The sequence below is a fragment of the Mus caroli genome, chromosome 4 (genome assembly GCF_900094665.2).
Source record: "Mus caroli chromosome 4, CAROLI_EIJ_v1.1, whole genome shotgun sequence".
NCBI lineage: Eukaryota > Metazoa > Chordata > Mammalia > Rodentia > Muridae > Mus > Mus caroli.
In genome coordinates, this window is record NC_034573.1 from 91,367,911 (window position 1) to 91,379,794 (window position 11,884).

Sequence of the window (11,884 nt, forward strand, 5' to 3'; positions counted from 1 at the left end):
AACTCCTTCCATGGGTGTTCTGTTCCCAATTCTAAGGAGGGGCATAGTGTCCACACTTCAGTCTTCATTCTTCTTGAGTTTCATGTGTTTAGCAAACTGTATCTTATATCTTGGGTATCCTAAGTTTTGGGCTAATATCCACTTATCAGTGAGCGTACCTGCTCTTTTAACCCTTTAACTCTACGCATAGTTTTATATTTCTTTTATTTATTTATTTTATTTTATTTTTTCCAAGACAGGGTTTCTCTGTACCCCTGGCTGTCCTGGAACTCACTTTGTAGACCAGGCTGGCCTCGAACTCAAATCTGCCCGCCTCTGCCTCCCAAGTGCTGGGAATAAAGGCGTGCGCCACCACTGCCCGGCAGTTTTATATTTCTTGTTCTGGTGACACATTTGCTTTAGTATGGCCCTTCTACCTTAGGGCTATGGTGTGTAGCTTTTAATTCATACCGTGAAATAGAATGGCGATAAAGAATTGCCAGTATTTTCCAGTAGATACTTATGATCCTCAAAGCACAATGTCCTGTGTAGCAGCAGTCTTTACTTGAAAGTAAAATGTGAGCTATTGTGGATAAACACAGACATTTCCTGTTGTAATTTCTTCATCTCTCAGATTGTATCATGATTCTCGACTTTCCTTCATGTTACATTCATTCTTGAAACCAGAAGCACTTTCGGTTGTCAAGCCATTCTTCTTCCTTTTAAATGCTTCAGTATTGAGACAGTAAGATAGTATAGAAAATGTAACACTTTCAAAAGCAACACAATTAGACGCAGTTACACAGAAGCAAGGACTTTCTTAATCAGGGTAAGTGGAAATTACGGAAGGCAGGCAGCATCCCAATGAGAGTCCCAAGCAGCTTCGGGAAGCCTGGGTGCTCTCGCAAACTTTAAAGCAGAGCTATGCTCTTCAGGCCCTTGAGTGCCTGAAGTGAATACATTCCCTTGTGAGCTATTGGGGGTGTTATTGTTTGGCTTTATGCTAATTCTATTTTACATACTTTATGTTACATACTTTATGTAGTTAAAATATTTATAGACTATCACATTCTAGAATAAATGTGAAATGAAAAAATTCTCTCTCTCTCTTATCCTTCCTTCCTTCCTTTCTTCCTTTCTGACAATGCTGTTGTAGGTCTGATTCAATCTCACCACATACCTGAGGAGAGAGAGACTTGAACTTTGGATCCTCGTGTCTTTACCTTTAGAATGCTGGGATCCCAGCGATGCACCACTGTATTTCTGTGGTGCTTGGAATTAAATCCATATTTTGTGTGTTCTAGGCAAGTACTCAACCAACTGAGCAATAGCCTCAGCTTGCTTTGCTTGTTTTCAGTTTAAATTATATTTCATAATTTAAGTAACTTCAGCAGTATGGTTCCATCTAATATGTGTTGGTTACTTATTTGCTTATTTTTTTTCTTTCAGTATATTGGATTTTCTAAAAGAATGGAATCAAGTGATGGCTTTTTCTCCAGAATTTGAATATGGAGGCTTCAGGAACAGATGAAGTTGACAAGCTAAAAACTAAATTTATATCTGCTTGGAACAATATGAAATATAGTAAGTATTGTGATTTAAGTATTATGTTGTTTTTGTTTTTGCTTGTTTTTTGAGATTTTTTTCTTGTGCTTGATCTAGTCCATTGATATTAGTTTCTCTTTGGTTATTCATGTCCATCCTGCTCCCATTTAAAAATAAATCCACTAAGTCCAGTTAGTGTTGTGCTGTCCATGTATGCACAGATCTGCATCCACTGGAACATGGCCAGACTATGAGGAATCACAGCTCGAAAAAAAACCAACCCAAAACCAACCCTCACCTAGCAGCCATAAACTGCTTAGCTAGGGGTGAGGGCTTGTGAGCCCCTTCTTGCTGGAGCGGGGACTGCTATGATCTAGTGAGGTGTCATGCAGGCAGCTACACCTGTTGTGAGGTCACCAGGGCAGTGGCTCCGCCATGTCTAAAAGATACTGTCTTGCCCTGGTCTGTCCCAACTTCTTCTCTTACAGTCTTTGACAGTCTTTCTGCCCCTTCTTTAGTGATAGGGGAAGGGTTTTGTGTGTGTGTGTGCGTGTGTGTGTGTGTGTGTGTGTGTGTGTGAAGGAAAGTTATAAAATACTAGGTTTCCATATGGCTTTTTCAAACGTGTGTCAGTGCTAATTACTGCTCCTCCTCCAAGCCTCCTGGCTTGAGTTTTTTTTATATCTTCAGTTTCTTCCTGTCTGCCCTATAGTACCCTGATTCAGCATCAGTAAGGGAAAGCAAAGATAGCAAGGAATCTCATGTAATGGACACGTTTATGAAGACAACGGAAAGTGGTTAACTGAAACTAAATAGTCAAAAGAAAAAGTCCAATGTACAAGTTCATCTTCTGATGTGTTGAACTATGCAAGCTCCCATGTGCCTGTGGAAAAAGAGAGAAATGTCAGGGTCCTTTGAGAAGCACTGGACCATCGTCTTCTGTACTGAGCATAGAGCAAATCAGTCCGCCATGAGGTCTCACATCGAAGAGAATAGCAGGGGAGAATGTGTCCCATGATTGATGTGTGACAGTGAAGCACCAAGTTCTTGTTAGATGTGAGCTCTTGCAGTGCCTCACATCACATTCTCTTCCTCTTCTGAGAAAAGTCTGGAGACCAGTTGATCAGAAGATGTAGGTAAAGAGTAAACCACAGAGAGGGAGATGGTGAGAAGTTTTTTTTTTTTTTAAAGGTGGGTTTCTTTGCTTGAGCGTGTTTTTACTGACTTCTCAGAAACCCGTTGCTTTTTGGGAGAAGAGATGGCTGCTTGTGTGGAGCTTTGATCTAATATTTATAAAAGATAATATATGGGAAGCCCTAATCTAGTTCCTGGTGTGCACACAGCAGATAAATATCCGTGTCCTACTGGAGTTTAGAAGAGAACCAGATCCAAATGGAAAAGGGGGAAGACATCCCGAAAGATGACTCTGAAAGGAGTAGAACTTAGATAGACTGATATCCTCGGGGACATTTTTTATCACACAATAGCGTGAGTCAAGTAGTGCAGCCCAGTAGAGATGGAGAATAGGGTTCTAGTTTGTACCACAGTCTTCACTGAAACCAGAGATTTATGCTAAGTCTGATAAGAACTAACAGTATGTTTTAACGCTTTTATTTATTTTAAAATTATTTTATATTTTTAATGATATGTATGTGTCTTAGTGTGGTTTTGTGCACATGAAGGCCGGAAAAGGGCAGTAGATCCTCTGGTGTTGGGGTAGCAGGCAGTTGAGAGCCACCTGATGTAGGAGTGGGAAACCGAACTTGAACCTCTGCAAGAACAGCAACTGCTCTTAATCCCTTAATCTCTGTCCCTTTGAGTTTTTAGTTGTGTCTCTGTGTGGGCACATGCCGTGCACACATGTGGAAGTCAGAGGACGGCTGTGGGCCTTGTTTCCTCCTTTTACCATGTGGGTTCTGGACTCAAACAGAAGGTCAGGCTTGGCAGGAGGCTTTTCATTGAGCTGTCTCACTGAACAGAAGATCTGTCTAGTTAAGGCTGAGGCACGGGGAGTTTTATTTTGTAGTGATAGGTGACATTTTGAGGAAGGGGAAGGACTGTGAACAGAGAAACTGTTCTTGACACCTTATAGTAAATCAAGTGAGGCCCAGTGAAGGCTGAGCAGTGTGTCTGACTTCCTATATGTCTCCTTGTCCAACAGAGAGCCTATTTCACATCATCGTATTTTAGTTCGTACTTTCCTTTATTTGTATAAAGTGCTGTAGGGAATATAAAAGCCTAGTTTTAAACGTTTGTTAGTGACTCTGTATAACATAAAGGCTGATAGTCTGTTAGACCCATGTCTGTCAACTTTAATTCTGTCTATACATCTCCTTGTGTTTAGAAAACCATCCACTCTGCTTTCTTTCTAGAGAGAGTTTCTCTGTGTAGACCAAGATGGCCTCAAATTTGTGATTCTCCTGCCTCAGGCTCCCAAGTCCAGGCCTGACTGGCATGTGTCACTGTGACATGTTCAACCCCACCCTTAGGAGTCAGGGTTTTCATAGGCTTGGCAGTACTCAGCACTGTAGGGAACCACTGCTTTTCACCGGAGATTCAGAAGGGCTCCTGCCATCGTGGATGCCAAGGAGAACACCACCTCTCTCTCCCGTTGCTGACGGACGGGATAATTAGAGTTTGTGACTTCAGTTGGGGCTTAGGACCGGGGATTGAAAGCCCAAACGAGGATGTCTGAGTGCCTTGTGTGCATCCAGACAATGACAGCAGAGGCTGATTTCACCAGGTGTGCTAGCCTACTATGTGCTTTCCCCAAGTTCCTCTCCAGGGGCTGTCAAGTACTTTGTACCTTTAAAATACCTGAGATGGGAGACAATTCAAAGTTGATAATCTTTGCTACCTTAATGAGCAGAAGCTACTGTGAGGGAGACAGGAGTAGGGTTCCTACCCTTTCAGTTTGTGTGGGGAGAGCATCGTGACCTGTCAGGACAAATCAAAGTCACTGTTTTCCTCCTTTATGTTTTATAAGGAGGAGATTACAGTTAAGAGACTACAATTTATTTAAATTAGCAAAGTTTATTTATTTATTTTTTAAAATTTTAAATTTGTTTAAACTAGCCTCTAGTTTTGTTTCATTTTCTAAATAGTTTGTAACTTCTAAACATGCGTATACATAGTGGTCGTCATGCAGGGCTTTTATTTTGAAATTTTAACGCCAGAACCCCCTTTCTCTCTATGCAGGTTGGGTGTTGAAAACAAAGACATATTTTAGTAGAAATTCACCTGTTTTATTGCTTGGAAAATGTTATCATTTTAAATATGAAGGTAAGTGATAAACACATAAAGCATTAAAAAAATCTTTGAAGACTTTGATTGCTAAACATTTTGTTATTTTATTTCCATATTAAACCGCCTTGACACGTTAACCACCTACATATATGCTTGTGCTCTTTGTTAAGTTCCCTGGTAACTTGAGCGTATGATGGGGCAGGAAGGGACCACCCCAGTGACATCACCAAGCATCTGCCCACTGGTCCCATTCCAAGTGCCCTGTTGAAACTCCTACCAGTCAATCGGGCGTTGAGGGTGCGGACTTTCCAGAACTTTGCTCTGCACCCTCCTCTCCCCACCCTTTGTTTCCCCCTTGCTGGCGGGCTTCATCCCTCACCGCTCTCTTAGCCTACATATCCATGTCCTCCTTGTTCCCCTCGCTTCTCCATGTAGACTTCCTCCCCTCATAGCTGCCCGTCTGTTTTCTTCATAAATGGTGTCAGTATATCCCAGAGGTTCTGAGGAGTTATGTTTTTGTTTTCATTTGGATCTAGGCGTTCTTAAATCTCTTTCCATCCAGTGAAATAACCCTCCATCCTCAAAAAGTGTATTGTTCAGTTTCCACCTATTTGTATAGGTTTTGTAGTTCTTGGTATTTCTTAGTATTGTGTAGTCAGCCTCAACTAAGTCTCCAGTATTTTATCAATGCTTTTCTCTCTTTTGTATGTTTGTCTTGCTACTTTCCCCCAATTTTTTATTGTGTGGTCCTTGAAATATTTCTCATTTTTCTTAAAGCTCTTGGGTCAAAGTTTACTCAGTCTTGACAGTTTCCCCGAGGACTCTGGTGTTGTCTAGGTCTGAAGAGGTTAAGAAATGACTTGACACATAGAGAGGAGTTTGGAGCTCTATGTGTGTAGGATGAGACATGAGAGTCAGGAACTATTGTATCACATTTAAAACAAATATGAATGTCAAAAGGGGCCTACTTAGACATATTGTAGTGCCATGTTTAATTTCCAGGTACTTTTATTTGTAACTAACTTCGAGCTCTGTATAATATTGAGAAAAAGTCATGTCAATGGAGGCTTGGAATTCATTTGTTTATTACCATCTGCTGAATATAGATGAAGGCTGAGTGATGGGAACTTTTCAGAATGAGCAGAAGGGATGGGTGAAGGAAGAATGAAGACAGACTGCACTGTAAAACTCTCAGCCTGTCACATCCTACAGAAAGGCTTCGGATGTTGCAAGCTTTGGCCCTGAGAGTTGTAGCTTGATGTATTTCTGCACTTGTGTGCCCACACATCCAGGCTAGCCAGCACTGATGCTCACTAGATCTACTAATGTGGAGCAGTGTCTCTAATGCAGGGGAAAGAAAGGTGAAGTGGTTTCTTTGGGAATAATCCAGGAATAATAATTCCTGAGAATAATTCACTGAGTGTTCTGTGAATTATTGGACAAACAATGGCTTTTTCATAGTAACTGTGTTAGAGACAATTAGTTTGCAAAGGCCTTTAAAATGATATATGTGGGTAGCAACAATTTCTGAAAAGTGGTATTTGAACATAAATGATATTTACGTTTTAAAATTTTTATATTTTTACTCTGTAGCTTATTAGTTTTGACTTTATAATTTGGTATAAATATTTACAACAATACAATGTGTACCCTTTTAAAGTATCAGCTCCTGTGATGGTATACATCTTTACACAGTGACAAGTCATGACGTGACTGTATACATCCTTACACATTGACAAGTCATGGCATCTTATTTGCGTGTCATATTTCAAAGAACTCAAATGTGTGTGTCCTGAGCCAACCAAGGTAAAAGAGAAGGTGTTTTAAATTACTGTCTTGTCCAAGGAGTGATTTTACAGAGGTGCAGAGGGACACTGTTAATAGCAGTGTTACTGTAGATCCTATATTGGTCCCCAGTGTACAAACCACCTCAGTGTTCATTCTCATTTGATTAGACAGCAGAAGGCTTACATTCATTCCTCTGAAATGAGATGACACAATAATGATAGACACACATAAATTACCATTCTGCACACTTGCTCACCTATCTTTATACTATATAACTTACATCTTAAACATTTTGTAGATGAAAGCAAGATGTTGCCTGCAAGATCAGGATGTGCCATTGAAGATCATGTAATTGCAGGGAATGTGGAAGAATTCCGTAAGGATTTCATTTCTAGAATATGGCTGACCTACAGGGAAGAATTTCCTCAAATCGAAGCTTCAGCCTTGACGACAGACTGTGGCTGGGGCTGCACGCTGCGGACTGGCCAGATGCTGTTGGCTCAAGGACTCATACTACATTTTCTCGGTAGAGGTAAATCAAGTCTCTGTGTTTCTGCTGCTGCTGCTGCTGTTTTTACTCTGAGCATCAGTTTGTATAGCACACCCACCTTGCTGAGGGCAAGGTGTTCCACTGATGTTCCATCTGTACTGAGCTGAGCCGAGTGTCTTACACGTACATGTTCCTGACTTTCCTTTGAAAACTGTAGATTCAACATGGCTGTCTGGTCACCACAGTGAATTTACCTCACATTTTATTGTTTTGGTTGAATTCTCTAGAGTGCCGCATTAAGTCCTGGGCAGAAGAAATTTTACTCTATTTTTTTCTTAGTACATGTCCATAGTACCTTGAAATTTTATCATAAATAATTACATTTATCATAATTATCACTTATATTTATATATCACTTAATAGTATATATTAATTATATATTACACATTATGACATTATATACATTCTATCATATATAATATAATTATAGGTTAATAATTTTGTATATAATATATACAAATATATTACATAGAAATTATATATTATATAATATAATTATATATTAAATTAACAATACAAATATACAATTATACTACATCATTATATTTATAAATTATATCATTTATATATTATCATATATAATTACCATAAATAATCTATATTTCTCTGTATTAATTGAATTAAATTATTATTATTATTTTGAGACAGGGTTTCCCTATGTAGCCTTAACTGGCCTAGAAATCACAGTGTAGACTAAGCTGGCCTTGAGTTCACAGAGAGCCACCTGATTGTCTCTCAAGTGTTAGGATGTGCCACCACACCTGGCTATAATTCCTTATATTAAAATTTAGGGCTTCCAGTTAATGAGAACATTATGTTTAGAGTTTTAAAAATATTTATAAAAATAAATAAATATGTGTATGTGTGTGTGTGTGAAGGCCAGACGATGTCAGATCCCCTGGGGTTGGAGGTACAGACAGTTATAAGCTCCCTAACATGGGTGCTGGCCACTGAACCTGACTCCTCTGTAAGAACAATAAGCTGTCTGTCCTCCTAACTGCTGATCCCTCTGCAAGACCAGCAAGCTGTCTTAACTGCTGATCGATGTCTCCAGCCCCAGTGCTTAGACTTTCGTTCATTCATTCATTCGTTTATTTGAGACAGCAGTTCCCTGGCTGTCCTGGAAATCTCTCTACAGACTAGACAGCCTCAAACTCAGATCTGCCTGTCTCTGCCTCCTGAGTCCTGGGGTTAAAGGACTTATGCTTAGAGTTTTAAACCCTCAGAAATCTCAGTGATATTCAACTTATTTGTATTCACTTTCTAATGTCATTTCCCTATCAGTCAGTTTTTTATGATGTATACATTTGTAAAAGAGTTTTGTTTTACCGTTTTCAGGCTGTGATCTTTAGATATTACTAAATATTATCAGATTTCTAGTAACTCTTATATAGAGATGATTAAAGTAATTTAGCAAACAAATTTGGGAATAGTGTGACTAATACAAAGAAAAAGATGTTTTGTTTTTAATTTTTAAAGTTTTTATATGTTGGAGATTAATCTCAGGGCCTTGGCTATATGCCAGAGAAGTGTTGTAACTACGAAACCCAACTAAGACTTCGTTTAGACAAGTTTCCTGGGGGTGATTTATCTGTGGCGCTGTGAACTCATACACAGGGACGGAATGTTTATTCCTAAGGAGATCTCTGAAGCCACGACTTAATCCAAACATGAAATGATTTGCTTTACTGGCTTATGAATAATGTTTGAAGATTGCTGCATTATTAAACAGTAAAATAATGGTTCTATTTGCTGTGTTTAGATCTGATATCTTCCCTGACTCTATTCATTAGGTTTTAATTTGCTAGAGAACTGTTATTATTATTCATAGTATTCTGAAGGAAGATATCCAGAAAATATCTTGAGCAAAAGATATTTAAAAAATATTTTTTAAAAAATTTTAAAAAATTTAAAAGATACTGAAAGTTAAAATTTCAGCAGTTTTACTTCTTTTTTCTTTTAAAACATGCAATCAAAATGAATCTGTCCCCTAAAGATATCTACTCATAGTACGATAAACGTTACTTATACTATTTACTTATTTATTTATTATTGTGCCTTCTGGAAGCCTAGAAGCCTGACAGACTGGCAGTAGAGTACAGGACTCTTTATTTCAACTGAAGGTTGATAAGAAGAAAGAGAGAAAAGGAAGGAAGGAAGGAAGGGAGGGAGGGAGGAAGGGAGGAAGGAAGGAAGAAAAGGAAGAAGGAAGGGAGGGAGGGAGGAAGGAAAACCATATTGAAGGACTGTACTTGAGTTTAGCAGCTTTTCTTTTTTTTTTTTACTTTTCTGTGACTTTTCCTTAGTCACAACATGTAGTACATTCCTAGTTTGGAAAGTTAGAAGTCACAGAGTGGTTCTGAGACAGTCAGATCTATGTATATCACTCATGTTATCATAGTGGTTTGCTGATATGTTTATTGTTTCATATATATATATATATATATATATATATATTCATTTAAAGTGAGCAGTTCAGTGGTTCTCAGTATTCTTACTGGGTTCTGTAGCTATCACAATATCCAATTTTAGAATATTTCTATTTTTGCACAGAGAACCCTTTAGCAGCTACTCCACCCTGTATGTAACCATTAGCAACCATCACTCTAACTTCTACCTTTGCACAGACTTGAGTTTCTGTTTGCTTCAATAACCTGTTTGGCTTTAAGTGCTGCCTATGTATTTAGTACGGTCATCAAGGTCTGTCTGTTGGAAAAGTCTGAGTCTTGCTTTGGAATTGCCATAGCTTGGACCTGGCCCGATGCGCTGCATATTGAGAATTCAGACTCTGACTCATGGACTTCCAACACTGTCAAAAAGTTTACCGCATCGTTTGAAGCCTCACTTTCAGGGGACAGAGAACTCAGAACTCCAGCAGTTTCTCTGAAGGAAACGTCTGGGAAGCGTCCTGATGACCGTGCAGTGCGGAATGAGGCTTATCACAGGAAGATCATCTCTTGGTTTGGAGATTCCCCTGTGGCCGTCTTTGGCTTGCATCGACTGATAGAGTTTGGGAAGAAGTCTGGGAAAAAAGCTGGCGATTGGTACGGACCAGCGGTGGTTGCTCACATTTTAAGGTATCATTTTTCCAACTCTTCTGTTTTGTGCTGGGAAATACCAACTTTGACTGAGAGTGTATACAGCCGAAGCTCTTAAGATCAGCGCCATGAAAACCTTGTGCTTTTCTTTGCTAATGGGGGATCAGGACTTAGGGACTACAACTGCCTTTACCTGCAGACAGAGTTTCCTGCCAGATATCCAGGGTCTCTTTCTAAGTAGGTTCTCAGTAGATTATATTGTTGTATGTTCCAAAAGCTACCGTTTCTTTCAACCTGGAGGCTGGAAGGCAGGCCATATTAGTTTTTTCTTTTAATGTAACCAATTTATTGATGTGTCTAATGAGATGTCAGGAGCTAAAATTATTGTTTTAGCATTTCCATGCACACTTCAAATTTCCATGAGTGTGTACGTCATGACACAAACATTTATACAAGCATAATCACAAAAGCATAGTTTCTAACCTCCAAGATGTTCCCAGGCTCAGCATGCTTGCCTGTAGAGGCAAGTGGTAAATACTTGGGGCTTTGTACACCTACATGTTTCTGTTATTTATTCTTAGCTTACAGTATAAAAACAGGCTACAGGCTATATTTAGCCATAGTTACCTGGTGTTTCTTCTACACTAATATACAGGAGCATACATAGTAAAGATATAAACAACTTAAATATTTCACTTACCCCATCTGTGTAAATCCTTCTTCAGACGCTGGGTTTTGTCAGAACTCATGCCACTGAGAGCACTCTCCCTGAGGAGCGCCTTCAGGTTGGCAGGTTTGCTTACAGAATTCCGATGCATTAAATTAGGGAAGTCATTGGCTCAGGTCAAATAGTTGTGTCTTGTTCCTCTCTTGTCCTGTGGTGCTAGTGCTCTACCACTCAGCTCTGTTCTAGCCCTCCATACTGATTATAAGTATGAATGAACAGTTGTTCAAAGGGGGAGGGGGAAGTTGCCAAGCGTAGTTGGGGACAAGCATCGTAACACATCCTTTGTAATGGATGTTGTACTGTGAGGCAAACCTTGAAGCCATGGGACTCATTGCTTAGAAAGCCTTCTGTGCAGCTAGTGAGCTGATGAAGAAAGGACGTCCTTTGAGGGCTGGGACATAAGTGTATACCCAGGGACTCGGAGGCATGCTTTGTAGCTTCATTAGAGCCTTTGGGTAATTGAGTGTCATGTTCAGCTTTGGAAAGTGCAGCTGATATCTGACACTCTCCAGGTGATAGATTTGACAGCAGACATACAGGGTACATAGGAAAGGCAGGGCAGCTATGGATTGCTCTCCTTTTTAAACTACATCTTTCAGTGACAACAGGAAATTTTATGTAAGATTTAAAGGATGTTTATTATTTTCCTAGAAAAGCAGTTGAAGAAGCAAGGCATCCGGATTTGCAAGGGCTAACTATTTATGTTGCCCAGGACTGTACAGGTATGGTGTGTGACGATGTCCTAGTGGTGGACTGTATTGGCTCAGACCCTTCCTGGTTATATTGCAAATGGTTATGAAGATGACAGTCATAGCTAATTCATTATTGTTCCTATAAAACACCCCTCATGCCATAGAGTTAGTATTTTTTGAATAAATGCCTTAAATGCTAATTTAAATGTATTTGCAAGAAAAATTATTTTGCTATTATTTTTCTCTCTGAGAAAGGCCATCACTATGTAGGCTGGTCAGGTCTTGACTTTATAATTCTTTTTTTTTTTTTTTAAGATTT

At 39.3% G+C, this 11,884-nt stretch overlaps 1 protein-coding gene across 4 annotated transcripts in view; it reads left to right on the forward strand.

The window, feature by feature from the left end:
* Atg4c (autophagy related 4C cysteine peptidase) overlaps positions 1-11,884 on the forward strand; it is a 60,920-nt gene that overhangs the window by 18,186 nt on the left and 30,850 nt on the right. For 3 of the 4 annotated variants that reach the window (XM_021160046.2, XM_021160047.2, XM_029476339.1), the window contains exons 2-6: positions 1,429-1,563; positions 4,723-4,806; positions 6,857-7,090; positions 9,855-10,185; positions 11,525-11,595. In XM_021160046.2, coding sequence (XP_021015705.1) covers positions 1,488-1,563; positions 4,723-4,806; positions 6,857-7,090; positions 9,855-10,185; positions 11,525-11,595 — 796 coding nt within the window. In that variant the 5' untranslated portion in view covers positions 1,429-1,487. The remainder of the gene's footprint in view (positions 1-1,428; positions 1,564-4,722; positions 4,807-6,856; positions 7,091-9,854; positions 10,186-11,524; positions 11,596-11,884) is intronic. The other variant, XM_029476340.1, reaches the window with a different exon arrangement.